At 40.7% G+C, this 27,885-nt stretch overlaps 1 protein-coding gene and 2 non-coding genes across 3 annotated transcripts; 1 reads left to right on the forward strand and 2 right to left on the reverse strand.

The window, feature by feature from the left end:
* Nucleotides 1-1,366: 1,366 nt before the first annotated feature.
* Nucleotides 1,367-27,885, reverse strand: spag17 (sperm associated antigen 17). Its single transcript, XM_008298003.1, has 51 exons — nucleotides 27,768-27,885; nucleotides 22,890-22,966; nucleotides 22,684-22,810; nucleotides 21,805-21,948; nucleotides 21,487-21,546; nucleotides 21,244-21,372; nucleotides 20,265-20,409; nucleotides 19,791-19,997; nucleotides 19,416-19,576; nucleotides 19,030-19,192; nucleotides 18,030-18,083; nucleotides 17,789-17,907; nucleotides 17,471-17,671; nucleotides 15,911-16,015; nucleotides 15,638-15,788; nucleotides 15,296-15,505; nucleotides 15,109-15,146; nucleotides 14,880-14,996; nucleotides 14,401-14,555; nucleotides 13,983-14,092; nucleotides 13,831-13,892; nucleotides 13,191-13,397; nucleotides 12,927-13,041; nucleotides 12,378-12,518; nucleotides 12,090-12,200; nucleotides 11,751-11,908; nucleotides 11,499-11,601; nucleotides 10,691-10,839; nucleotides 10,412-10,526; nucleotides 10,138-10,292; nucleotides 9,842-9,974; nucleotides 9,210-9,685; nucleotides 8,382-8,567; nucleotides 8,059-8,198; nucleotides 7,701-7,831; nucleotides 7,312-7,445; nucleotides 6,581-6,769; nucleotides 6,247-6,360; nucleotides 5,973-6,024; nucleotides 5,639-5,741; nucleotides 5,510-5,560; nucleotides 4,967-5,060; nucleotides 4,748-4,859; nucleotides 4,498-4,537; nucleotides 4,299-4,363; nucleotides 3,805-3,926; nucleotides 2,830-3,008; nucleotides 2,518-2,578; nucleotides 2,094-2,241; nucleotides 1,604-1,757; nucleotides 1,367-1,503 (listed from the first exon to the last, which is right to left on the reverse strand). Exons 3-51 carry the CDS (start codon nucleotides 22,792-22,794, stop codon nucleotides 1,494-1,496), a joined length of 6,390 nt encoding a protein of 2,129 aa, XP_008296225.1. The 5' UTR covers nucleotides 22,795-22,810; nucleotides 22,890-22,966; nucleotides 27,768-27,885; the 3' UTR covers nucleotides 1,367-1,493.
* On the reverse strand, nucleotides 17,313-17,383 carry trnag-gcc (transfer RNA glycine (anticodon GCC)). The gene has a single exon. It is a non-coding gene; the product is annotated as a tRNA-Gly (tRNA).
* Nucleotides 18,684-18,756, forward strand: trnar-ccu (transfer RNA arginine (anticodon CCU)). The gene has a single exon. It is a non-coding gene; the product is annotated as a tRNA-Arg (tRNA).

Below are 27,885 nucleotides of genomic sequence, written 5' to 3' on the forward strand. Positions count from 1 at the left end.
TGCACGTGGAAGCGCGTGACCGAGGTGGGGGGGTGGGGGGGGGAGCCAACCGGAGCGCGGGACTTCAGCCGCCGCACCGGGCGCTCGTTAACAGGCGCCTCGAAGGTTAAAGCAGCGAGCTCCGGGAGAGGAGAACCGAGGCCTGACGACTGTCGCGGCGGAACTTTGGCTCGGTGGCGGCTGCACCTTGCGTCGGGTCCCCGCTGACGTCACACACAGCATCAGCCACCCCCTTCACCTGACGCACAGGCGCGAGGCTCCCCTGTGGAGACACACGCGCACACAGCCGGAGCCCAATGAGATGAGACACAGCTGCAGGACGTGTTCAGGAGGCACGTAAACACCTGAGTTAACCTGCCACAATGTTGAATGACAAAATCTGTTCATGTGTTCAGTTTGTAAGGAGTAAAAATGATGTGGAATCTAACTAAGCACTGTCAAACACAAGAAAAGCAATGGTGATCCCTTTCTACACTGTAAAATAATGACATTTGGAATAATTTACTGATATTTCACAGATTTTCCCTGTTAAGTTAAATTATACATAATAACTAGTAAAATCACTGAGAAAAAATATGATCTTACACATGAACCATTTACCAAAACTGTAAATAATGTCTGCATCAGTAATCTGTATTTATACAAATAATAATTTGTTTTATTTTTTCACATTCAACTGTAAAATTGCACTGTTTTTATGGTGTATAAATGAGCAAAAAATATTTTTTTTTATAAGGATTTTAAAATAAGTTATTTTTTTAACTTTTGATTTACAGTTGTCTTTTTTGGTAGATTACAGATAACTTGCAAAATAACATTTAAAAAAAGCATTAATTAACACAATAACCCTTAAAAATATATAAATAATTAAAAAAAAAAAACAGGCCAAAACTGTGCATGTCAACATCAAGAATCAATATTCTTTAAAATCATAATTAATTCTTTTATGTATTATTGTAAAATTACACAAATTTTTACTTTATTTAAATCAGCAAAAAAAAAAAATATTTCACAGACATTTAGCAAGATATATAATGTATATAAAAAAGTATTTTAAGGATAAAAAATTGTAAATTATTTTCAACTTATTTTACAGATTTTCCCTGTATTGGTAAATTACAGATAATATGTATACATCAACAGTAAAAAAAAACAACAAACAAACACATGAACAGAAATGCTAATGTCCACATAAAAAAATCAGTTTTTTTTTGTTTTTTTTTTACCAAATAGTAATCTATTATTTTTTACAGCCTTTGAACACGGCAGTGTTCTGCTGTTTCCAACATATTCATTCTGGTTAGATTTGTACAGTTTTTCTACAGATTGTTTCTAAAGTGTAAATTAACTTGCCACAATTATTTGAGTGTTGAAAAAAGCTTTTATTTCAAGAGTAATATCAAAATCCAAGCAAACATTTCATTTGTAAGGATCAAAATAGAGATATAAAGACTGGAATGATGTGAAGTTTGACTGAAGACTAGGTGGTGCCGTTAATATGTCCTGAAATTCACAAAAAACAAACAAAAACAAGTTGAGTTACACTGAACCTAAATCTCAAACGGGTAAAACTGTAGATCATTTTCTGGTGTAGGATGCAGACCTGTGTTTGCTGAAGGGCTCTTTAGGCGGGTGCTGGTTCATCTGTGTACGATTACCTGACCTCTGGGAAGGCTGGATGACTCTGGAGCTTTTCTTTTTGTGTGCACCTCTGTGCTCCTTGAGCCAAACGTCATATAACTTCTCAGGAAGGACGGGTAAAATTATGTAAGGACCAACTGTATGTTTTCTCTCCACATAATTGTTGTGTCTGTGGCGACCATGACTAGTTTCATCCTCAATTATGCATGAAATCACATCAAGTTTCATTACTTCTATTCTGTCACCGGTTGTTAAGTCTGTGCAAGTTTACCACATGCATCACTGCTGTGACAACTCATTCTAAAAATCTGAAATTCACGCTCAATTCATCGCTGTAATTCCTAGCAAGTATGGTTCATGTATAAGGAACTGAATATTAGGAATTCATTGTTCCAGTGCGAAAGGCAAAAGTTCCCTCCAAGTGCAGCGCTTCTTTACGTGTCAAAGGATATTGGCAGTGACAGGCAGATAGAGGATGTCTGTCTCAGTATGGATGATAACGTCCTGGGAGATATACTTCTTCGGCTCCACTTCTCCTGCCTCGGCTGCACACATAGCAAACAGCTGAACCTGCAGTTCAACCTGCAAACCTGCAGCCACCTAGACAGACAGCACACTGCATATGTATGTGGAGCCTCGGAGGAAATGGAAATTCAGCACATTCCACGGATGATGACATTATCTGGCTGTCGTCACGACCAAAACTTGGAATGTATTAGCAGCTAACGGGACAGGTGAAAACTTTTATTCACTCCGGTAAAAGAAATATCTCAAAAATATCAACTATACTGAACGTTCATATATCAAAACTGTTGATATTCAACCTATAAATTATAACACCGTTTACACACACTACACATCCAGATGGAAACTTACAGGCCCAGGATTGTAGACGACCCGGAGGCCGGTAGCAGAAGGAGGCTGTTTCACATGGAACCTGGCAGACACAGATTGAAATAAACCACAAATAGTTACAGGTCAAAGCTTTCCCTTTGGACTTGAAGGTGACCCACAAAGAAGTGCCTCCACCTATCCACAGTCCTCGTTTCTGTCTGACACAATAAAAGCCATTTGAAACAAGCTGTAAGGCTGCAATTAAACTATTAGCTGTTTTTGTTATTTCATAGTTTTGATGCCTACATTTGATTGTGCATCTTTTATCTATCCATCTATCGTCTGGAGCTGTACCTGCACGTGTCAACGCCCACATTCTTCATCACCACAGTAATGGCTGAAGAGGTGCCCTCCTGCAGCGTGCCAAAGTTGACACTCGATGGGAGAAGCTGGAAACCCCTCACGATGGTACTGGGATCAGTTAGAGAGATTGTTCGACATTTCCTCCTCACTGGTTCTTCCACTGTCAAGAACTGGAGCAGAGGACACAGTGTGCAGTATATGTGAAAAAATCAGCCAGTGTGTATGATAAAGTGTAAAGTACATATGAAACACACAGTTTTTCAGGAACCCCTTGTTCAATACACGATTACAGGACAGCCAGTGACATATTAAAGGAAAACCGACATCAAGCATATTTCTTCTAAAAGGCATTCCCTCATGTAGCGTTTTGACGATGGTGGTTGATCTAATCTATCTAATACATCAAATGTAGTGACCCCTCAAGCTCTACGGATGTGGAGGAGACCCCTCCCATCAGGATAAAAATCTTTTATCATAGGATGAAGGTGATAACTCAGAACAGCTCTGGGAGGACAAGTGGAGCTATCAGTAAAATCCACCCCACAGCGTAACAGAGGCACCAGATACCCTCTCTGCAGGAGTCCACGGTTCAACAGTTCCTTTAATTTAACACCCATCTGCGTGCAATTAAATCGCAGAATTCTAATGCCTTCGTTGCATATAAACTCCTGCAGATGTCACTTTAGGATACTTTCAGCGTTCACAGATAAAGAGTGAAAACGAGGAACATTTCAGCAGGATTGAGCACAATGTTTTATGACAAATGTAAGTACTTTTTCACCCCTTACTATTTCTTTAAATTGACACTGTACGTGTGTAGTACATGCAGGGGTTTCAATGTGTGTTACTGCGACAAACATGATCCTTTGATTGATAACTTAAACAGTAATTTTAGATATAATCACAAACTGCAGATTTCTTTTTTCTAAATGCAGGTGTATGTGTGTGTACCGGCTGGTTTGGTACGCTGTAGGGTTTAGAGCTGAGGATGGAGGTGGGCAGTCTGACTTTGTTCTGCCTGGGCTTTCCAGTCACATCCACCTGGACTGATTTACATTGCTTGGATGAATCCCTCAGACTGCTTTCACCTGGGTATGAATACACAAACATGGTAATTCATTCATTTATACGCAATTCTAACTTCTCAGTCTGTCCATGCTGCATATTACCCAGCCTGGAAATCACACACTTTAAATCACATATACTGAGTTCTGTTTGTCTTTGTTAAGTGATATTAAAATGGGACGGGTTTAATGTATTTTCCGGCCTGATGACGATTTAAATAAAATTCAGACTTTGTCCTCAAAATGTCCCTAAATATCCGGTGTAGCTCCTGATTGATTTTGCTGTTTAATGGCTCTATGTCTCTTGCTAAAAATGAACACAGTGGTACGAGGACAATTCTTATTACATTATTGGGGACACTGGAGGACGAAGAACACAAAAGGGGTGGAACAAACCAGCAGTCTGAGGTGTGGGGTTGGTGGGTCTCTTTCCAGGCGTCCTGCCACTTCCGGCTGCATGACTAAGAACAAAACACAAGCTGAGCAGTGTCACAGTATAAAGACTGAAAGGTGACAGTTTTGTCCTTTGATTCAACAACATTCAGAGCAAAATTAAACCAGAAAAAAGTGACAATAACATCATTTGCATTATTACCTCGCTGATTGAGAGGGCGTTGGGTTTAACGGTCGTGGGGCTGCAGTGACAAACACAAATTTATTACACAGTATGTACGGCTTTTAATTTACCATCAATGTCTCCAGTTCCATTACAAAAGGATTTTTAGTTTTATACAAAATTCATTTCACATCAGTGTCTGCAGACAGATTCCCATCACACAGGACACCCTTTAAAATGAGATTCATTTTAGTAGCCCTTAGTAAATACCGGCAGTATAATAACTTACCGCTCTCTTGTGGGGCATCCTTCAGGAAGGTGTCAGCACGGTCTGACTTGGGGACCGGTGGGAGATCCATTGATAGCCTCCTCATGTCAGGTATTCCAGGCTCTAGGAGACTCTGGAAAAACAGGCCAACGGTGCTGTGTCTGCATTCAACTACACTGACCCACATTAATTTTATAAGACACATTTAAATATACTGTACAGCAGACTGACTGACAGTACCTGGAATAATGAAATGTTTTCTGAGTGAAAAAAAGGAACAACGCTCTTCTTCCTCAGAGCCTCCCTGTGAGTCCTTTCTTCACAGAGTTCTTGTCTAAAATACACAGGCGAGTACAGAAAATTACTGATGAGTTCATTGAATTCAATGCACTTTTAGCAATGGTAGTACCGTCATTTCCCACTTCCATCCATATCTGTTAGTTGTACTGTCGTAGTTGCAGCCGAAGCTCTCGATTAGTTCAAATAGTTTCCTTCAAAAAAATTGCAACTTCCACACAGAAAATGAGAAGCTGAGAGCAATTTCTACATCTAATACACACCAGTGTGCTGAGCAGATGTTTACTGTGAGTCGACAGATGTGTAGACAATGTACCAGTGGCCATAAGCCATAAAACATACATTTTAAATGCTATTTCAGTGTATTAAAATATTTCACTAAATGCTGATTTGAAAACAGTTCACTGGACTTACTGACTGCTGACGTTTTTACATGTTTAGGGTAATTCTACACAAATGTGGAAGCAACATGTTCATTATGTTTACCTGTGTTGTGCAAGCGTTTCAGGCCATTTCGAATCTTTTCGACGAGCAAAACTGCAAACAAGAGGACAGTTTAAAAGGTTGATAATACAGTTGAAAGTTTACTTAAATACCTGGAGCTGCAATACCCACTGTTTTATATCCTCCAAACTGTCAGTATCTGTTGTGTCTTCTGAAACATCTGGCTTCTCAGTTGGGGCTCCGACTCCTTGGCTGTACAGACTGGCTACGTCCACTGCGAATACACACAAGAAGAAATTAGACGACGTGTTCATTCCCCAAAGTGTTCTGATCCCTTGACGACAAACCAAAATTTAATCACAAGTACTACCTAATCAACACAGAAATATTAAATTAGAAACTTCCAGTACCTCTGTCATCTTCACTTCAATAAATTAAACAGTCCATCTTATGCTTTAACTATCGAACACTTTAAAAAGCAAGTTTTGACGCTGATTCTACTCACCTGAAATCCTCTTATCAGTGGAGTGACTTGTGTCATCTTTCTCTGTAAAAGACTATACAATACATTAATAACAACTTGTTGTGTATTACACTCTTTAAATATTATTTGTACAAACTTTGTAGGTGGAAGCCAAGATGCAGTGAAGAGGAAGATCATCTACAACCTGTCCGACTGCTATATTCAACAACAGTTACAGCAAAGCGCACTTGGAATTTTACCCACTGTAAATCATATTGTATATTTTGGTAAACATGTACGTGGTGTGTGTGTTTACCAGAATCAGACTGAGCAGATCACTGGCGTCAGTGCTCTTCTCCTCAGTTGGAGGACCTTTAACCTTCCTCTCTTCTGATCGTTGTTCTCTTTCTATTAAACTCTCTATGTATTCCTGTAGTCAAGGACACAATTTCAGGTAACAAAACTTGAACAACTAAACAACAACATGAAGGTACTCTTGCATCATTTAGTCTACTTATTGTATCTATCCACACAGCAAAAATGTAGCCCAAAATAGCTTAACCGAGAAGTGAACACAACAACAAACATAGTTAAGGGAAAATATCACGTCACAACCATTTCTGAAACAAAGGATGATGAATAAGTTTAACCTTTAGTCGGGAGTCTATGGTGTTTTTGAGTGGAGTGGTGAACGGTCGGTGCTGGTGCAGTTCCCTCATCTCCAGGACTTTAGGGCAGCTCCTGACAGGTTGATGCTGTGCAGCAGAACCACCAGAACTCAACGTCAGAGTCAGACCTCGCCCCAAGTCAGTACCAAAAGGAGGACGTGGACTCTTCTTCTGAAATAGAGGAAAATATCAACATTTTAGCCACGCATGTGCTGTTTGTCTCTGCACACATGTACAGCATGTTTAGGAACACTAGTACATCTAATAGCTGTGCAACAGATCACAATTCACATGTTCCTCCTCAGATCATGGCTTTGAGTCATTGGTTAGTTAAAAAAGGAGGCTGCCATGACTGTTACTGTCAACTGCTTTTAAAGATCCCATGTTCATGCTCACATCACTGCAACATCTGCATCTTGATACAGGAAACGATTTCTTGCCAAGGTGAAGGTATGCTTTCACTGCTGTTTGGTGGTTGTCTGTTTTTCTGTAAGCAGGATTAAGCAAGAACTACCAGGGGCAGTTCTGGATCACTTTCTTTAAAACTGTGAGGTAGGGCACTGGCCTTGATGGTGGACTGTGCTCTGAGTAAAATTGCATTTCACTCTATGATGATTAAACTTTGCAATTAACCCATGAACCACAAGTGTGCTGAACTGTGTGTGCGGATTCATTTGGATCACGGATCAACTGCGGCCCGTTACACCACTAACCTGTACTCTGGGGAAGTCATGCCAGCTGCGGTTTCTGAGGTTGGGAGGGGTGATGTCCGGGTTCTGTTTGCTGAGCAGCCACTGGGACCACACGTTCTGGTGGCTGGGCTTTAGGATAGTGATGCCAAACTCATCTGGAGCAGCAACAGACACAAACACATCCATAAGTTTCTCATCATTATCTGTAGAAAAGATCCGCTTGGAAGGTAGCAGAATGACAAAAGATAAGCCAACATGAAACAGTGAATTCATTAATAAAACACTATTAGGAGTGTTTCTTAAATAAAAACATGGCTAACTAACGAGATAAAACTTTACAAATTATCTCCTCTGGAATTTTACATGATGAATGTCATGTTTCCTGATTTACAAGATAATGAACAGTGCACCTTGTGCATCTGGCAGCGGTTCCTTCAGCAGCGCAATGGCAGGGTCAGAGTACGCCTGATAGAGCAGTTCCTCTACAGGGCGAGAGTTCAGCAGTTCAGTGCCTGAGCCATCTTCATGCACCAGAAATAACCTGGAAGACAAGATATGTAACAAAACCGTCTGTTTACTCCATAAAAGCTGTATATTGCCCCCTGACTTGTATTGCAAACATTGTTGGTTTAGACATTTCACAGTTGGTTATTGGTTGTTCCATTTCTTTTCCAGCAATAAAAACACCAAAAGCAAAATGAAAATGCTTTAACAGAACTGAATGTCAAAATTGAGGAGCTGCAGGTATACACATGCATGGAAGCCTACCTGGGACAATGTTCTCTGTGTTCCTCATGAAGTCTGGCCATTTCTCTGTCTTCCTCCTCCTCCAGCTCTTCCTCATCATGTTTGGCTGGGCTCGGAGCAGGACTGAAGTTCACCACTGAAATCTGCCCATCTTCCATCACCTGCAACACAAGTTTGTCAATGTTTCCAACACTGCGTATAACTCAACAGACTCTTCACTGAGTGTCTGTTGTTGTACAGCTTCACTAAGACTTCAAGAATAACACAAACTGCCTTTTACATCTGAATTCCAACAGACTTCTAGTGAAATATCTCCCATTCACTTTATAATCACAGACACTGACCTGGAAGTGGTTCCCATCAGGGTCTGTAATGTCACAGGCCACCTTGTCTGTGTGACTCATGGTGTAAGTTCCTGGCTGGTTTGTGGCGGTGCAACCCTTTGGACTGGGGGTTACAACTTGGTCGGAGGAGTACACACATTTTCCATCACTTTGGATCTGCAGGAGCCCAGCACTAGATGGGAACACCTTGGGGACAAATTCACACAATTGTGGTGACGGGTATCGACTAGTGTTTATGATTCTACCGACAAAAGTCAATGAAGAGACTAATTAATCTAATCCCCTCGGCTGATGCTGCTGCGGTCTGTGAACTCATCCATAGTTCAGTGTCCCAGCTGCAAACATCAAACCCTCAGTCTCTGATCGTCATCTTAGGAGACTTTAGCCATACATCGCTCTCTATCACTCTCCCCACATTCTGCCAGTGTGTGAACTGCCCAACCGGAGACGGTGGGGCCTTGGACCTGCTGTGTGCGGACACCGGGGATGCATATTCCTTAATTATTGTTATTTTCTTGTACTTTCTATGTTTTTGGATGCTGCTGTTTACAAAAAAATCCCAGGTGTGGGATAAATAAAGCATATTCTATTCTAATTCAAATTTGAAAGCCACTTTTTTTTTGAAGATTTAAGCTTTACTTTGGGGCCATCTGCTGGTCATATTGGGAATGACCGTGGTGGACAGCACTGAGATGAATGAGCCTCCACCAGTCATGTCTCATTGTTTTCTTCAAACAAAAACTAGTTTGAAACTAATTTCTAACTACACACACAAAAAAACTTCAAATATTAACTTCAAACTTGTGATAATAGCTGTCAGACACACACCTGATATTCTGCTTGGTTGTTCCCAGTGATGACGGTTCCATCGGCTAAAAAGATGTGAGCTGTGTGACGCTCTGGGTACATCACTACCGTGGCGCAGCCCTCCTTCTCCACCAGCACCACCCGCTCTTTGTTAGACACACTCCCCTTCTCAGTCTCACATTCGCTCATCTTATCATTCACAGTCTCCTCAGCAAACATGCTCTGCTTACCATTCTTAGGCGTACTACTTCCAATACGCTCCCTATCATCACACATTTGTTCACATTCACTCAGCTTCACACAGGCAGGTACAGTGTCCTCCATGTCACATGTGCTCTCTGCACTGTTCCTGTTAATCTCCTCTGTTTGGTCACGAGCATTCTGGATATGCAGATTCTCATTAATACTGTCCTCACATCGTGTGACACACAGACATTCAGTGCAGCCGCATACACATTGAGAGGCTGATTTAAGGTTTACACTTTCTGGAAGCACCCCTGGAAAGTAACAAACACAAAGACTGAGGTTAGATTTTTTTTTTTTTTTTAAATAAACAATAATGTAAATTAGGTGCATTTTTCTAGTGCACATGTGACTGACTCTCAAACTGTCCGTTACTGAATGTGGATGTGAGCTAAGGTCTCTCTGGTCACCTGTGTGCAGCGTCGGATTTAGTGGCTTCTCCTGGGAGATGCTAGTGATCCTGGTTCCATCTGCATGTTCTACAATTAGAGATCCATCTGGGTTGCGGACAGAAACCACCAGATCCTCTCGGGTCAGCATCACCTGAAACAAAAACAGATGCCAAGAAAGTTAAGGTAAAATGCACAAGGTGATTTCAGTGTGGAATTTTTCAAACTATATCAAATATCAGTATCACAATTGAATTGCCAATGTAATAGTGCTTTTTGGTAAGCTGTGTTACTCAGGAGTAACACTGCTCTCTTACCTGCTGGGTGATGGGGTCTGCAGCCTTGAAGGAGAGAAGAGAGGCGGTGGGTATTAGTTTGTGTGTCGTCCCAACAGTGCAGATGCGATCTCCTGATGGAGTCGTGGTTAGCCAACGCCCTCTCTGAGCCTCAGCCTCCTTCTCCGAGCTCTGCTCTGTATAGACACACACAAAACATACAGAGACAGGAGGACACAGTGTCATTGAAACTGATACTTAATTATCCTCCTAGCAAGTGTCCCATGATTTGTATTCAGCAGTGCTGTAGTCTAACCTCTCTCATTGCCCTCAGTGTCCTGATGAGAGTTGTCATCCTGAACCTCAGAGTCAGGGACCCACACTGGACCAGAATCCTGGCTGAAACTGACTGAACCATTGGCAAACAGCACCTGCAATACACACAGATGGAAATAATGACTTGTGTGCCTATGCAGCTACACTGCTACATGTTTATGGAGGAATATTCAGTGTCAGAGTTCAGTCTGTAGTACCAAACCACCTTTAGGTGTAGGTTATTGAGGATATCTGCCTCTATTTGAATGTATGTGTGTACCTCTGTCGATCCATCTCGCATGCAACGGATCACGGTTCCCTGGCTGGTGATAACACGGGACAGTTCTTTGGAGAGGGATGTGTCCTGAAGACGCCTCACCTTTCCTGTACCATGGAGAGGATAGCTTTGCCTCACCAAAATACCCTTGTCTTCTGGTGGTACCTCTGGACAAAGAAACACACACAAATTACATGTTCAACATGTGACAATGAATATACAGGGTGTGTAAAAACATGAATGGGAGCATATGAGTTATGGAATGTTACAATATTTCAATTTCAAATCACTTCATGCAAACTTCTATTTGCAAATATACTCTTTTGCAGACAACAGAGTGGCCAGATCGTCTTCTGCTGAAGCATGTAAGTAAGAGAATTTGAGCACAGGAGATGTGCAATTAGAATCTAGGAGGCAATGTGGCAGTTTATGAGTTTGTCTTCCCTTTCTGATGTTCCAAGGACAGACTGTAACGACTACAGCTTCATCAGTAGATTATTTTTCTCACTTCAAAGCACACAAGCAGTTCTGTAAAATTACACACATGTGGATACACACACCTGTGTATGAATGTGTATGCAGTCGGTGATTTGTTATTTTTTAACAAGAAGAAGGCCTAATGGGATCCCCTCCTTGCTCCCACATCACCAACCCACTCACACTCTGATGTAAATGGGGAATGGCAGCTTAACAAGGGGGATCCATTTTGGTAATTTTCCTTTACAAAGGGGATGGTTTCCCCCCCGATCTCCCCCTCAGCTCACCTACTGTGTGTATGAACTATAAATTCCCAGCAAAGTCCATCACTGACCTTGTGTGTCCTCTCGCAGAAACTGCAGCACTAGGCCATTAGGAACAGACATGCTGAGACTGTTGAATAGAGCTGATGGCGATGCTGGCTGGCCTTCACACCCCTTAGACATACATTACATATTGTTATTTGAGGATAATTCGACTATATTTTTCTCTTTTCAAGATTTTCTGTGTGTTCACATGCAGTATACATACTGTATGCATAGTGACTATATATATTCTTTTGCATGTTTATGTGTGTTTGTGAAACCTGGGACTCTAAAGGTCTGATCTGGCTGGACCGAGTTTGACATTTGGAGGGAAACGACTCCAGGTCTGGTCCCTTGGAGTGACGGGTGGAGGAGGAGTGAGGGATGGGGTCAACAACAGAAGCCTCTGGAGTTCCTCCTTTTGTTTCCTGGGAACTCACTAGAACATCACCAAATACAAACACTGTCAATGCTACCTGTACTGTGAAGAAACTTTATTTACTCCAAACTGAAATTATGGACAAGTCAATAAGCATTTTAACCTGTTTTCAACTTTAATTTAAAAAATCAAATATGTAAGTAAATACTGAAGCTAAAAAATGGCATGTATAGTAAAACACCTGTGTGTTCTCCTGTGGGACCATAGAAACTGTACGAGAGGTGGATTCTGTTATCAAGCACTGCTGAGAGGGAGCCTTGCTTTACCCTTTTCATTTCCACAGGCTCGAACTCTAAAAAGGACACACACACATGCACATTATTTTGGTTTACTCAAGAGTAATATTCACTAAATAACTTTACAATTCTACAAGGATGGATAAAAAAAGAATCCTAAGATTACAAAACAGCCACTCATGTAGCCAAGTCAGTGTGTTGCTTAATAGCTTTGCTGTGTCCAGCATCTTTACCTTTACAATCCTCTTTTGGATCAGCAATTTTTTTGTCTTGGGACTGAGGGGGAGGTTTCACAGGATCAACAACAACTTGGTTGATGTGCGTGTAGAAGTGATGCCCATCCTTTTTCACATCCAGTATCATTTGGCTGGAACCTAGAGTGGAAACATTATACAACACGTGTTAAAGAAAAAAAAATACTCCAAATATCTCCACAATGTGTAAGTGAGGAATCTCTGAGCTTTATTTTTTCTTGGTTCATAGTAACATTATTCTAATAATAGAGCAAAGCAAACAAATGCAACTCTTCTGCAGTTATTTTCATTCTTAAACAAATGTATCATCAGGAGGTAGAGACAAAATGCAGAAACAGTTTAGCTATTCAGAACAGATTCTCTTGTAATGTACTTTCTTGTGTGGGCATCATATTGTACAGGGAAGCTCTTTGCTGGGATGTTCTTGAATACTAGTTTTTAAAATTTGATTAGATGTAAGCAGTTAATTGTTTATTAAAATCACGTACAAATGTGCAGATATTTTACAACCCCAGTTTGTCTCTATACCTTCAACAAAGCTGACATTCTCCACAGTGATTTGCCCTCCATCTGACGGGAAAAGATACTGGAGACAGCCTGACACGTGGATCAGCTTCCCATCCATGCTGTAGCCTGTGAAACCCTACACATACCACACACAGCCATAGACACCTCGTGATATATCACTTCTCAGTTAACAACATCGATTAGCTGCTATCTGAGTTCTGCTTATCATTTTCCAATGAAAACATAAGCTCAGTTCAATAATGGTTTTTGAGTGTGCGCCCTCACATTAAAAGGTTCCTCTGTGTGGTGCAGTTCTTCGTTATCGTCCACAGGGGGTGACTCTGTACGAGTCTTGGCTGAGCTGTCTGCTGTCTGTGGTCTGCTCTTCTTGTTGTCCTCCTGCTTTTGCTGCTTGGCTTTAGGCGTATTCTCTTTCTTTGACTTTTTGGCCATCTCTTTGTCCTTTAGCCTCTCCTGCTCCAACTTCCAGGCCTGTAACATCATGCACACAATAAAGCAAATGCTGTTAACGTGTCGGAGACTATGAAGTAGGGACTTATGCTTTGGAGAGTTTGGATCAGGTCAGTCTGCTTCTGCTCTATTTTTGGCAGATAATAAATAATCCAAACTCTACTTTAGGGAGAAAATAATGGCTGGCAACAGTCAGTGGGATTTGCAATTATGTCAGTTGGAACTGGGCCAAACTGGTGTACTGGCCAAACATTTCATTTTAAGTGATCAGTGATAACTCTGCTTCCACGTCAGAAAATATTTGAAGATTGAAGCATCAGTTTGGTTGACATCCTAACACAACTGTATTAAAACATGATTTTCATGTAGAAACTAAGGGATGGATACAAGGGTAAGTGGTTTACAAGTTCCACTTCTGATTATTGTGTGTGTTTGTGTGCTGCCTGGTACTGACTTTAAGGGAGTCTTTTCTGATGACTGGTTCAGGAGTTTCCTCTTCCTCTACAGAACATTCATCTAGTTCAGAAACAAAACAAACATTACATTATACAATTATAAGTACAGTAACGCTGCCAGAACCTGGTATTGACAACTACAACACAGTGCCTTTTGGAGAATCGGCCAGGCTGCGGTTCTTGATTTGCATTGCCTCTCTCTTTAATTCCTCCTCTTTTGTCCAATCTGAAATGGTATCGGCCACATGTTCAAGATATTTTCTGTGACAAGACAGAAAGAACAATGTCAAGCTGTTTGCAGTTTCCACACAAAATTGCACATATGCACCCTTTAGTGTTTTAATTAGAAGCTAAGCCCATCTTAATTCTTCTGTGTAGTATAACTGAAATATTGTTGATGATTTATCAACAGTACATGACAGACTAATATGATAAACAACTTGTTCTGTCACATTCACTGTACTGTAACGGCAACAATAGGATCCATCGCAGTTATCACACAAGAAAAGGCCTTTCACTGTTGATCCTGTGACAAGCAAGCACTTGAAAATGAGAGCTTAAACTCTGACCTGAATCTGACATCAGTGTGAAGAGCCACATCCCAGAACTCTTTTGACTGGCGATGAGGACTCATGGGATTGTGGCAAAAAATGTACAAGATCTTTCTATGGCTTCCTCTGAAGGTGTCCATGCAGCGATATTCTTCTGAGGCTGACTGAAGCACCTACAAATACAGAGAATCAAAGTAAATATCAAAATCTAAATGTCTGGCTTAAAGCACATTAAAACAGTAAAGAATGCATTTGTACTTCTCATTTTGCTGTAGTCTATAAACCTTTTGTTAGTGTTAGTGCACTGCTACATTTTAGATAAAAAGCCCACCAAAAAGTGAGCTTAGTTGTAAATGTGAAATACCTGCAGTACATTTAATCTGGTAGCTATGGCCGTGGTTTAGCATAAATTATATTACATTAAGATTGCACTGATGCACATTACATTACACAATTAACACGATTACATGACGAATAAGGTCGAAACTGTAACTCACCTGTGGGAAAATACTGGCATCGTGGTGTTCAATGCAATGCCAATCAAACAGAGATCTCAGCCTGCAACTCTGCATGTCAGATAACTTCAGCTGGCTGCACACTCTCCCACTGCAATTCTGGGAAAAAACGCATTATTGGCAAGAAAATCACATAAAAGCTTCTTATGTTTTTCATGAAAATGCACATAACATGAATGTAGGTACATGAACATAAACATATAAACAATACCTCTGTGCTATCAGGGTCTTCAGTAAGAAATGTTGGACCTACAGGGGAAATACATTGAGGCATTGTTGTGTAGTTGAAAAAATTGTCATATATACAGTTAAAATACTTGACATGTGACATGTGATTACGGAATGTAAACCAGTGGCATGAAATCACAGTAACTGAATTAACCCGTGTCGTCAGAGACCTTTATTCTGCAGATTGTGAAACTGCTGTTTTGCATAGGATAATGGGTTGTCCCAGGGGATTATCGAGGTCTGCTGCTGTGCTGGTTCCAGTGTTCCCAGTAGTCGAGCATCATTCGCTAATACCCCCTGCTGGTCCAGTGTGGTCAGTGGCATCGTCTCAAACACACTCTGATGAAACAAACGCTCCACCTCCGACCATGACACGATGTCTACAGGATATCATTACATCATATTGTCATTTGGAAGTAAATTAAGCAGCTTTTTCACAAGAAAACATCTCACAGGAAATACATATTTGGATCGATACTGTTGAAATTAATCAACAGTTGACAGCTTCTAACCATCTGCGCAGTAGTGTTGTAGCTGCTGTCTGACTGACATCCAACAGGAGCTGCTTTGCCTCTGCTGAGCCACCGACTGAATCAGCTCCCACACTGGAGTCTTCTTCATCATGGACAACTCCACCTCTGCTGGATCGAAACCCTCAACCACCTAAGAGGGTCACACAAACCACTAAACTAAACCGGAAACTCCTTTGTCTTATATACAAATTCAATTTTCACAATAAGAAATCCATTTAGTGTAGCTGTTAACATTAAAATAAATCAACTTACACTGACGTCCCTCAAGCGTAGCGCCCTCTCATCGTGGTGTCTGATGACCAGAGGCTCGTCAGACTTCTTCTGAGTCTCCCCTGGTCCAAACTTCTCCAGTAGCCTCTGACACACAAGACAGTGAAGACACAGAGACAAACCAATGACTTTCATAGTGTGAGTAAAACTGAAAACCCTGGAGTCATAAGAGAAGCTCTTAATGATGTTTATTGATGCTGATTATTCTAGAACTGAAAGTGTTGACCAGATGTAAAGAGAGAAAACACTGAGATAAGAGCTGATAACAGTTGTAAACAGCTGCCTAATGACAGTTGTGATACTTGGAATAAAAACACTTTGAGGAAAAGGAGTTCCTGAGAGATTTGATTCAGTAGATGAAGACTTCATCTGAAACACCAAAAATTAAAGTAAAATCATTTTTCTCACATTGTTCTCTTCAAGAACCAGCTAATAAAACGCTATATTAACACGTGAGGTCTAAAATGACAATTCTACTTCACTTTAACCTGTTAAATTCAAGTTTTTTTAATGTAATTATGTGTGTAAATACGTGACCTAGGAGACGATAGACTACTGTGTATTAAGTAGTGAAGTAAAGGAGAGGAACATATACATGGAAACCTATCAGAGGATACTGCAAGTGTGGTAAATGTTGGAACTGGAGGTAAACTCTAAGCTATATTTAAGGATTTCATACGCAGGGATGTACTTCAGAATCACTGCTCTCTACTCTCTACTTTGAATACAGCACCATCTGCTGGACATACACTGGTAGGTATCTGTGCTGCAGCTACTTTCTTGTATGTGTCGTTATTGTGGCCATATGCAATGAAACAATAAGATTTCTCCTCGCAATAAAGCTGAAAACCAAGAAAATGACAATATAATTTAGATATTTTTTGTTTTCTCACACCTGGAGCTTAATGTAGAATGTATATTAAATGTGAACCCCAGAAAAAAGGACTCTGAGTTTCAGCAGGTGCTTGATAACTAAAATGTAAACAACGCCTCATGCTTTAAGATTATGTTCTTTGAAGGACATTCCTCGGTTGGATGATAGCTCAGTTGTGGGGTCAAACAGAAAAAATGTCAGTTTGAGTTCATCAAGGGTCTGATGTTCAGTCATTTTAATGCATGTATTTTTGTTTAGTTAACCTAAAAAATGTGTTCATGTTAAAAAAATAAGAAATGAGAGAGGACACCGATTTCCTCCCACATGTTCTGTCTGCTGAAAGAATGAAGCATTTCACCCTCCCCCGCATACGTCACATCGTAAGCCCACCCCGCTGCTGCAACAACCCGATCATCCTAACAGAGGAGCTGCCCGGGGATTGGCCGTCGGCTTGCGACTGATCCTGCCCACTGAAATACGAGCCACTGAACCGCTCAAAAGGCTATGAGCTGCATTGGCCGGGAATCGAACCCGGGCCTCCCGCGTGGCAGGCGAGAATTCTACCACTGAACCACCAATGCTGCATATGTTGCAATACCTGCTACACATGCCAGATATACATTATTGAAGGTATATGTGTTCTGAATATCTACATATATTCACTCTACCTTCCTGTCTTCTTCATTATCTACTGTAGCTACAAGACTATTTAACATGTGGCTTCTCTCCTCTTCTGTGTGCACCAGAGGTAGGAAGCTCTGTAGCATGTAGCCAACTAGCTCATGGTGTAAGGGGGGACCACTGGGAGGCTTGGTCTCTGCCACCGTATGAGATCTGGTGGGCAAAGGCTGCTCTGTGGAAATCGCCACCTGGAAGCACAATGACATACACATGCAAAACTGTTAGAAGTCACACACATTTACCTGCAGACTGCAGCTCCCACAAACTGCTGATACAAATAGTGAGCTAACACTATTCACACGTACCTGTTCCAGCATACAGTCCAGGATCAAGGGCACAGAGCAGGCTTCAGGGGGAACCAGGTCCAGCAGGTTGCTATAGTAACACATGTCGACATCTATAGAGAGAGGAGGCAGCTTGGTCTCTGTCCACACAGAAGGGAGGATAGAAAAGAAGAAAGGTTAGGGTGTCATCCTGCTCTGAGTCTTTAATTCAAGGCTATGCCAACAATACAGGGAGGATTAGTAATAAGAAGGAAAGGTCAACCATGGCCTGATGGGCTCTCCTCCTGAACCAGCTTCTCCTTGGAGCGCGGGGTTGCACGAAGAACAGTTGGCACATCCTGGCACAAGAAACACACAAGCTTTAATATAGTGGAACTATGCATTCAGTATCAAGCCAGTTAATCAGTCTCCAGTGGGAAAGCTCTAGTTACTATTTGGATGCACCATATGGTGCAAGATAACTTAATATATTCTGTGCTCAATGAAAGGAATACAACTGGCAATCATTTCATGCACCACGCACTAATGCAAATACAAAGCTGCTATCACAAGATGAATTGTGCAGCTGCTTCCACTGGTATTAGCACTGCAGCCACTGTGAAAGGTTTAATTAGAAGGCTATGAATGGTTTATAAAAACAGCTGTAGTTGACCGAAATTGCCTGTAGCTATTCTGATAATCAATTAATCACTTAAACCTCTTCTTTTTTTTTTTAATCAAAAATGCCAAATGTGCCAGTGCCAGTGTTACTAGCTTCCATCTATTTTTGTTTTCATATTCTGCTGTTACAGTACACTAAAGAGCTTTCAGTTTCGAACAGTCAGTAGAAAAGAAACTCAAAAACAGACTATGGTTTGAATGGTTGTAGTGGCAGTAACACTGGATCGAACACAGTGGCTCCATAACAGCTCCAGCAGCCCCAGTGGCCTAATGGATAAGGCACTGGCCTCCTAAGCCAGGGATTGTGGGTTCGAGTCCCATCTGGGGTGTATAGCAGAGTGATACAGCAGAGGAAAGCTTGGCACATTACCAAGCAATTGTATGAATTGAAAGCATCCTCTGCTATACCAGCATTTTAATGTAGAAACAACACATTTGGAGTTGTTCGACCACTGCCTGGACAACAAAATACATTTGGAGGCATCACATCCGCCTGTGGGAAACATACAGTGACCAAAGTTACTAAATTCATGAGGAAAGTGACCAGCAGATAAATGAGTAATTGCGGCCGTTTTTCCAGGTTAAATGACTGATGCACGTGTGTACTCCTGCGTGTACCTTTACAGGTTGTGAATCCAACCCAATCACAGTGGGCACATCGATGACTTTGACATTGTCCTGGTAGTGCTTGTGCTGCCTGCGCCAGTCCAGACATTCATAGATGAGATTGGCTACACCGCCAAAGATTCGGCTTCCCAACTGCAGCTGGACACAGTGCAGCAAAACACAGGAAGGATTCAAGCTACAAATCAGGTCACAGCCAATGTGAAACTGACAGCAAAGCAGAAATACTGTTGCAGACAGATTGATAACGCTTGAGAACAACAACAAGAAAAGCAAAAAGTGATAAGGTACAAAGTTCTATTCAAGAAACTCAACAAAAGGATAGAATAGTCCTATGAACCACATTGTGCCAGAGCTTACTCACCACAGCCTCGGGGTCTTGTGTGTTGAAGGGAAGCAGCAGATCAGGGACTGTGTAGCTGAGCTGAACCACATCATAAAGCCTGGAGTCTGGTGGACCACTGTCCAAAACTGGTCTCAGACCTGACCAGAACAGATCCACCTTCTTGGACTGCACAGCCTGCTCTACACTGACATGAACTTTTGCTTCTGGAAAACGCAGAGGGGATAATAATGTAATATAGATAGCAACATATAATAAATTTGAAGGAAATATATATATATATATATATGTGATCATTTTGAATCTATGTAAAAACTCTTCTACAGCTTTGATTTCCTACTTTTACAGCTGTAAAGACGTCATACACACAGTACATTGAAGACTCTTTACCTGCACCCAGAACTGAAGATGCTCTCAGGCTCTCCTCCTTTCCCTCACAGCTATGTTGTTCCTCGTGACCACTTAATGTTTGGGGGTGCTCCGAACACAGTTTGATGACACTGGCTACATGCACACCGATGACATCAAGCGCCCTGATCAGGTGTGGCTGGTAGAAGCCCAGCAACAGAACATAGTGTTGTGGGCCATGATCTGGCTCATCATCTGTACCCACACACAAATAAACACAAAACTAAATATATTACCAACACACACTACTGCTCTATACACTTATTGTTCAATTAGCTGGTTTATTTTTTGTATATTTTCCACATTTCCGTTCACAAAAATGTATGAACCCTCCTGCAAGACTAATTTCAGAATGGAGCAATTAAAGTCATCAGGGCACTAATCCAAACAATGCTGCAGGTAATTAATGTGCAATGCTGGCTTTATATAACTTAAGCACAGTTGTTTTACACAAGTTTTTACCTATGTAGTTAGGTGGCTCAACATCATCCCTGCGTTTGAGCTTGGTTTTCTTCTCCTTGGAATGTTCCCGAGGTGAGGGGGCACCCTTTCCCTTTTTGTCAGAGACCTTGGCCACACCTTTGTCCGTGGCCTTTTCTCCCTCACCCTTTAACACAAGCTGACAGAAAATCATACAAAACTGACCCCATCAAAATATTTTCTCTGTCAGAGCATGTGGAAGAACTACAGTCATCATGACATGCATTGTTGTTGTGTGAAAACTGTTTCACAGTTGTACTGTTTCATTATTGGCTGTTGAGGTTTGATGGGTACTTGGTGTACCTCCAACTGTTATAATCAAGAAGCACGGTGTAAAAGGCAGATTAGTCAGCAGTTTTGTAAAGAGGGAGGATGCCACACAGTTAGTTGAGCTCAATAAAGCCTTTTAACTGTTGATTTGAAATGTTTTTAGAACGCCCTTCTGAAAAACTGTTTGTCTTTGTGGTGCTCCTTCGGAATTCTTTTATTTTTTTGCATTGTAGAGCTGTTTGTTATTGTGTAAAAGGAGAGGATTATTTATGTCTGCTTGGAGGGACAAGTAAAGTCACCTGTTCTTCTGTCTCTATGTGGATTTGAGAGAAACCCTTCAATGTGGGACAAATGTGCAGTAAAATGTTAAGAAGTAGAAAAGTAGAAAACAAATCAAATAGGCAACCTGGTGGATCAAACTTATGATATTATTGCCAGCATGAAATGAAATGAAAATGAAATGAATGAAATGAAATGAAATGAAATGAAATGAATGAAATGAATGAAAATGAAATGAAAAATACTTTATTCATCCCAGAAGGGAAATTCAATTCAAAGCATGGCTTGTACTACACTTCTTTCAAGTCAAAAAATGTAAAACCTGAGTCAAATCCCACTGCTCACCAACAATATGACTGTATTATAAAGGAATTATCAACACACAGAATCACACGTATGAAGAGGAACTCACCAGCTCAGCTTCTCTCCTCTGCTGATCGTTGGCTTTGATCTGTAGCAGCTGGAACTTCAGTATTTTTGCCATCAGGTCACAGGGGATCTCCTCTCCTGCATCCAGCAGCACCTTAGCAGGTTCTGTCACCTACAAAATATACAAGCACACATGCATGCACATAAACAAACACACAGATTAAAGCACACAAACACACTTTATTATTTTGTACCACTTTACTCCTGTGAAACATTTCAAGCTTACCTCATAGAACATGGGGGTGTCATCAGTTTTTTTTCCTTTGGGATTCCCCAGTTCATGGATCTGTAAAGAGAAAGTTTTCATTTGACAAAATACAAGCCATGATAGCTACTTCTAGTTCGCTCAAACACCGTAAAACTACTCTGTAATACTGCAGGAATTCAGCCATACACGTTCAAACCCAAAACTGATTCCAAAGATTAACAATGAAACCTTATTATTCCTTAGGTTTGTCAATATAAACCCCCTGAAGTCTAAATCTGTATTTTTGAGAGTCATTTGTTTGAAGGAGGCATACATAATAATAAAAACAAGGAATACCTTTGCAAGGGTGCTGTCCCAGGTTATCAAGCTGAAAAGTTTGCGTTGTGGTTGCTGTACGGCCAAAGCCAGCGCCTGGATAAGCTCTTCCTCCTCCTCTGGACTTCTCCCAACCACCAGAGACACGCAGGCCTGCCACGAGTCCTGGGAAGGGCATTCAGAAACCAGTATACAAGATATTACTGCAGTATATGCACATCCATCAACATCTCAACAGCTGAAGATTTCCTCCTGCCACATCCTGTTTCCATATATTCCCATTGCAGTTAATTGACAGGTAGCTTTCCGAGGCACCTCCAGTGGAAGGACAGGGGGTGACTTCACTAAAACTCTAACTTGTTTCATGACCGTTTGTAGAAGAGACTCGTTCTGTGCTGTATGCTGCACCACTAGAGGTTTTAGGTGGATTAAACAAACACGAAAAGGACAGTAAATCACAGGACTTCAACTGAGCAAACTTACAAATTATTTACATTTACTTATTTCTAATATTTATACTCATAAAAACATTTAAGATGCTGCAGTACTTCAGCTTTAGACCTTCAAATTAAAAGCTCAAAACATCACAGTGGCCGTTTTCTGCACATATAACGTCAATTACGATCATTAAGACTGTTTAGCAGCACATTTACAAGAAGCTGACTCAGTTAACGATGCTTAAAAAAACAGTTTTGACAACCAGTTTGAAAGTTAAGACTCCATTTCAAATCTTTTCTTTTACCTGAAACGCACCTAAACGAAGACTGTAGCTAGCTGCTCCGGCAACTTGTACAAGTTAGCTAACTAGCATGTGAAGCTAGCTCTACGAGATTCATATATGTGACAAAACGGACACGAATTTAGTAAAAACCAAAGAAAGTAGTCAGTGAGACGACAAACCTCCTCAAACGGAGCCTTGGTGAGTCCAGCCTCCCAGTTCTTGTTGACAACCGCGGATCCAGAGGTGTTGCGCTTTTTAGCAGAGCCCTTCTTAGCCGCCTTTGGTGGCATTTTAGCTCAGTAGTCACTAAAAACATACAATGCTGAAATTATTTATACAGCAATCAAGGTAGAAGTCTAATTTTAAGTTCCAAGTTGTGACTTACAGCGTCGTCGCCTGTACTTGTGTTGCCACGGTAACCGAGGACTCCAGCGTCAAGCAACGTTACCAAGGTGACACGTCCTGTGGACCGTCAGAACAAAAGCATGAAGTTACACACAGGATGTTTGAAAGTATTTTTTAAAAAGCAGATCATGAAAGAATTATGTGTAATAAAATACTTCATTTGGTTCAAGTGAATATTATTTATATATATCTAACTATAGTAGTACATGGTGCAGTCATTTCACAAAGAAGAAATCAATGCAATGCCTGCAAAAAGTTTTCAGTTTGGAAGTCTTCCCCTTTCGTTGCTTTTTAAGATCCAATCAAAAAATGTAAATACTATTTGGTTCCAAAGTAAATACAAGCTTCTACAAAGCAATGTTGATTAATAAAAAAAACAATCTTCACAGGTACTGTAAATGCTTACCATCTGTTACCCACACTTAACCAAAGACTCTAACATACACACAGGTAAATGAATTTTTAAATGTGTCTGTAATGCACTCAAGACATCCCTGCAGACTCTCAAACCTGCACTGATATCAACAAAATAAGATAAAAGGTAAGGTAAGGTCAGGTAATGTCCAGTAAGGTGAGGTGAGCTGAACTTAGACTGACTTTATTCAACCCAGAGGGAAATGAAGTTGTTACAGCAGCATGAATATTCAACACAGGGGGTAAACAAGAATAAAGACAACACAGAATATTAGGGTAGGGCATAAAATTAAGGCAAAATAAAGTAAAATAAGATAAAAAAAAATATAGAAAATATAATATAAAAGAAAGTCAACAAAATTTACAAGATCTGAGGTAAGTTAAGCTGAGCTAACATAAATTTTCTTGCCCCAAAGAGAAATCTTCTCTGGCCAGTAGTGCAAAATTTCCAGTTCTGTACAACTGCAGACAATGCCATAACAAAACAAACACATTGACACATCAAAAGTTCAGACCGAGCCACTGTTTATTGAACAGCATGATAGAAGTAGGAATAAGACAGTTGAAAACATTTACATTTGCAGGCTCTGTAACATCTACCTAACAGTAGTTAGGTTCCAGTCTAGAAATAAAATGTGTGAGGGGTCCGTCAGGATCCTGGGTGCATGTCTGACCACAGCAACTAACAGTCAACAAACTTCTTAACCCCACCAGAGTAGACTTTTGTCCTATGTCACTATAAACTAGTTCTAATTAAACAGGTGTAATTTGCTTCAAAGAAAATCCTAAATGCTGTGCTTTTGTTTTTTGTTAATAATTTTCTTTGTAGTCAGATTATATTTGCATATGTTTGATCACAGATATTGTATTTCTTTAATAAGATTATTGTTTCCCTCAGTATGGCATGTAATCACTTTCCTCCACAGCCTTTGTTGGCTGAAGCAGGTCTCGGCTGTCCTTGACAGTGTCTGCCCTTCAGTGCGTACTGATGCCCAGCCAAGCCTCGCTCTAGCCCGTGCCCCCTGGGCCTGTCCTGCTGATGGCGAGGCCGGCAAATATCTGCTTATCTCTCTCCCCCACCGTGCTCTGATACAAGGACTATTGGTATCTGTCCAGGAGATGCCAAGTCAGGAAAAATGGAAGTCATGGGGGAGAGAGAGGACTGCAAATATAAGAGGGTCATTCAGAGAGGAGGATAAAGATGTGGCATTTTGTCCTCAGCTCTTAGCAAATACGAATGATATCATTCCATCTTTTAGATGTAGCAGAGTCAGGATTATTTTTTTTTTCAGTTAGGCTCAGCTCAAAGCTCTAAATTACTGTCCACATCTACTTTTTTATCAGCAAGTCAGATATGTCAGGTGCTGTGCTTGTTGATGACTGTTTCATCAGCTGGAAAAGCCAAGACGTCCGTAACAAGTCACATGCTGCTTGTGGATCGTTGTCCTTCTCTTTCTTAGGGGCTTGGAGAACCTGGAAGACATTTTGGGGGACGAGATCACGCTGTCGCACACGTCCATCCAGAGCATGCAGTCTGAAACTACGACGACAGCCTCGTCTTTCTTTTTTCATCTGTGTCATTTGAACACAGCTGCATTTTAAGGTGGTCTTAATTTAAAAAGACAGTCTTTTAACCAGTGGTTGGGTAGTCGGGCCACAATTCTAGCTGGCAGAACTAACCAACTAGAATTCTTTTCGTTCCTAAAACATTTTGAGACAGTTCTGCAGAGTTCTAGCAATGTTTTCAGTGGGACGTTTTATTTTAGCTCCTAGAATGTTCTTCCTAAAGGCATTTAAATGTTTGTAGAACATTTTCCAGATGTTGCACTGAGAACATCCTTCCCCTTTTTTTCATCATGTGATATTGCAGGATTTATAGAAGAAATGTCTCAACAGCAACGTCCCCAAAACATCCTCAGAATATTACAGACAAAACATTCCTTTGTTAACATGTCACATAACAGAAAACATCCCCTGAATGTTCTCTCTAGCTTCTCTTTTAACCTCATAGGACCATTACCTAAAATGACAAATATTCTGAAAATGTTCCTGAACAACAGATTTAAATATTTCCTTGAACACATAATCGAAACGTGTAGGTAATGTTAGCCAATGTTGTGGGAACGTTTCCTGCTCGGTGGATAAACTGTGGATGAACTAAACTGTCAATAATTTATCAGCTCAAACAGCACATCTTTCTAAACTCACCGTGACAAACACAGCAAGAGGGAAGTTTAACGCCACGAAATTACCAAACGACTCAGTTAAATAAGCTTCAATTGTCTCGAACCATTTGGAAATTAATTTAAATATTATTTTTCTTCTGACTGCAACGGCTAACGGGCACTGTAGCTAGCTGCTAGGGCAACTTGGAAAAGTTAGCTAACTAGCATGAGTAGCCAGCAAATGAAAGCAGTACAATATTCGCTTTACGCCACAAAACTGAAATATTTGCAATATTTTTTTTTAAAAAAACAAAAAAAAACGAATTACACCTAAGACAGTGATAAATGAGATGACAAACCTCTTCAAATGGCGCTCTGGTGACACCAAACTGCGGCTTTGGGGGCTAAAGCTTATTGATCATTCTGGCTGCGTTCCAACTAGTGGAGGCCCCGTTATTGTTCACGCTGCGTCCCTGTCCAAAGTTACGGTGACACTTAATGGAACCGCGCCATCGCTCATATTAATTCCACATCTTCTTGCAGTGATGAGTTAAAATACCTGCTGTGAAAACGTATTTTAAGCTTTTTAGAAGTCTTTTAAGTTGCCTGTGAGGGAATTTATTGTGGGTGGTAATTTAAAAAAAAAAAAACCTGATAGGTCATACAAGGCAAAGATCTAATTCTCACCTGTGCTTGTGTTGCTCCAGCATGAGGGACTAAATAATAAATAATAATTTAAAAAAAATGTAAAAAAAAAAATACAAGCACAAAAGCAAAACATATAAGGATTATGTGTGTTAAAACGATTTTTTTCTCTCTCTCTCTTTTCTGTTTAAATTGAGTATTGTTTCAGTCTACTGTTGCAGTCTCTTCTTTCCTCCACTAGATGGCAGTAGAACACACTCTCATCAACACAACGCCTCCTGATTCAAGGCCCCAAATAACAGCAGCAACCTACACAATATTTCACTGTTTTATATTTAAATTGAGACTATTGTAATTCCAGCCATTCCACAAGGAGGCAATCTACAAATTCTTACCTTCTGGCATCCAAAACCAAACACTCCAACATGCACACACAGGTACATAAACTCCTCTTTAACAGTCTAATGGCCAGAGCTATGTATGTGGTTAAAGTCAATCTGTTTGGTCCAGTCACTTGAATGAAGCACCTACTGAACAGCTGGTCTGAATTCGATGCCAGAAGCAGTGACTCGGCATATTCTGAGAATGTAAATTCAGTCCAATAACAAGGTAGCGGTTATTTATAGCAGCACTAATATCAAGAATCTGTCGTTCTGCTTGATATACAGCATTGTATAAATCTGAAGTAAACTGCAAATCTGCTTGTGATCATAATGATGCAGCCTTGATCAGGTTTTATTTAAAGAAATAAAGATACTGAATGCGAATTTACTGAATACTCCCACCTAGCTAACAATGATTCTGTATTAAATGAATGGTAATGAACGGGGTTGTGGCCACTTCACCGCCCCCACACACTCTCTTACAACAATCAGACGAGCAACAGCAGTTCCTCATAATGATCATTTTTATTCTTTTTAGTGCGTCCGCAATTAGCATCCAGTGCTTTGAAATGAAAAAGATCAGTCAATTGTGAAATAAAAGAGAATGTGATCGATTAACTTGTGAAAAATCTGTATTCAGTTGAACACCTTCTTATATATTTTCAAATTATAAAACCGAAAAAGAGGGCTTTGACGGTTGTTAGTGTGATTTAAAGGTGGAGATGGGTGTTTCATGACTGCATTTTCACAGTTTACTGAAGAAGAACAAACATAAACTATGATCTTTAAGCACTTCTTTAGAGTTACCGTGCAACCCAGCTGCAATTTTAAAAGGAACAACCAGCAACACTGACCCTACAGAGTCAAACTGGCTGTTTATTTTATGTTTTCTTGAGATATTTGTCTTGGCTCGTGTTCCCCCTTTGCAAGTTGGAAGCTTATTTGGATTGCACAGAGCTTTGCAGATTTAGAGAGGTCCACTCAAACCAGAAAAGATGCCCCACTTAAAAATGAATAACATATACAATGAATGGGCTTCTGTTAATGGTGACTCAGCAGCAGTGATTTCATGGAGTCCTTCTTGCTCATGCATCACATCTCTCTCTCTCTATCAAGGTCATGGTTTGGCACAAATTTCCATTCGGTCCCCCTTTCGGAGCAGCTTTATCGATACAATGTCGAGATTTCATCCGAGCGGTGACCTACTTACAGCAGCTCCCCATAAAAGGTCAGAAGTGAGACAACGCCCACCTGTCAGATGCCAGAGAAATCCATGTTTGAAGCCAGCAGTTCATTAGTTATGGAGGACTTGTCAGCTCCAAACCTTCCAGAGGCAGCGTCCTAGACAAAGGTCACACTCACACACACA

This window comes from Stegastes partitus, unplaced genomic scaffold (assembly GCF_000690725.1).
Source record: "Stegastes partitus isolate 25-593 unplaced genomic scaffold, Stegastes_partitus-1.0.2 Scaffold1270, whole genome shotgun sequence".
In the NCBI taxonomy this organism is placed as follows: domain Eukaryota; kingdom Metazoa; phylum Chordata; class Actinopteri; family Pomacentridae; genus Stegastes; species Stegastes partitus.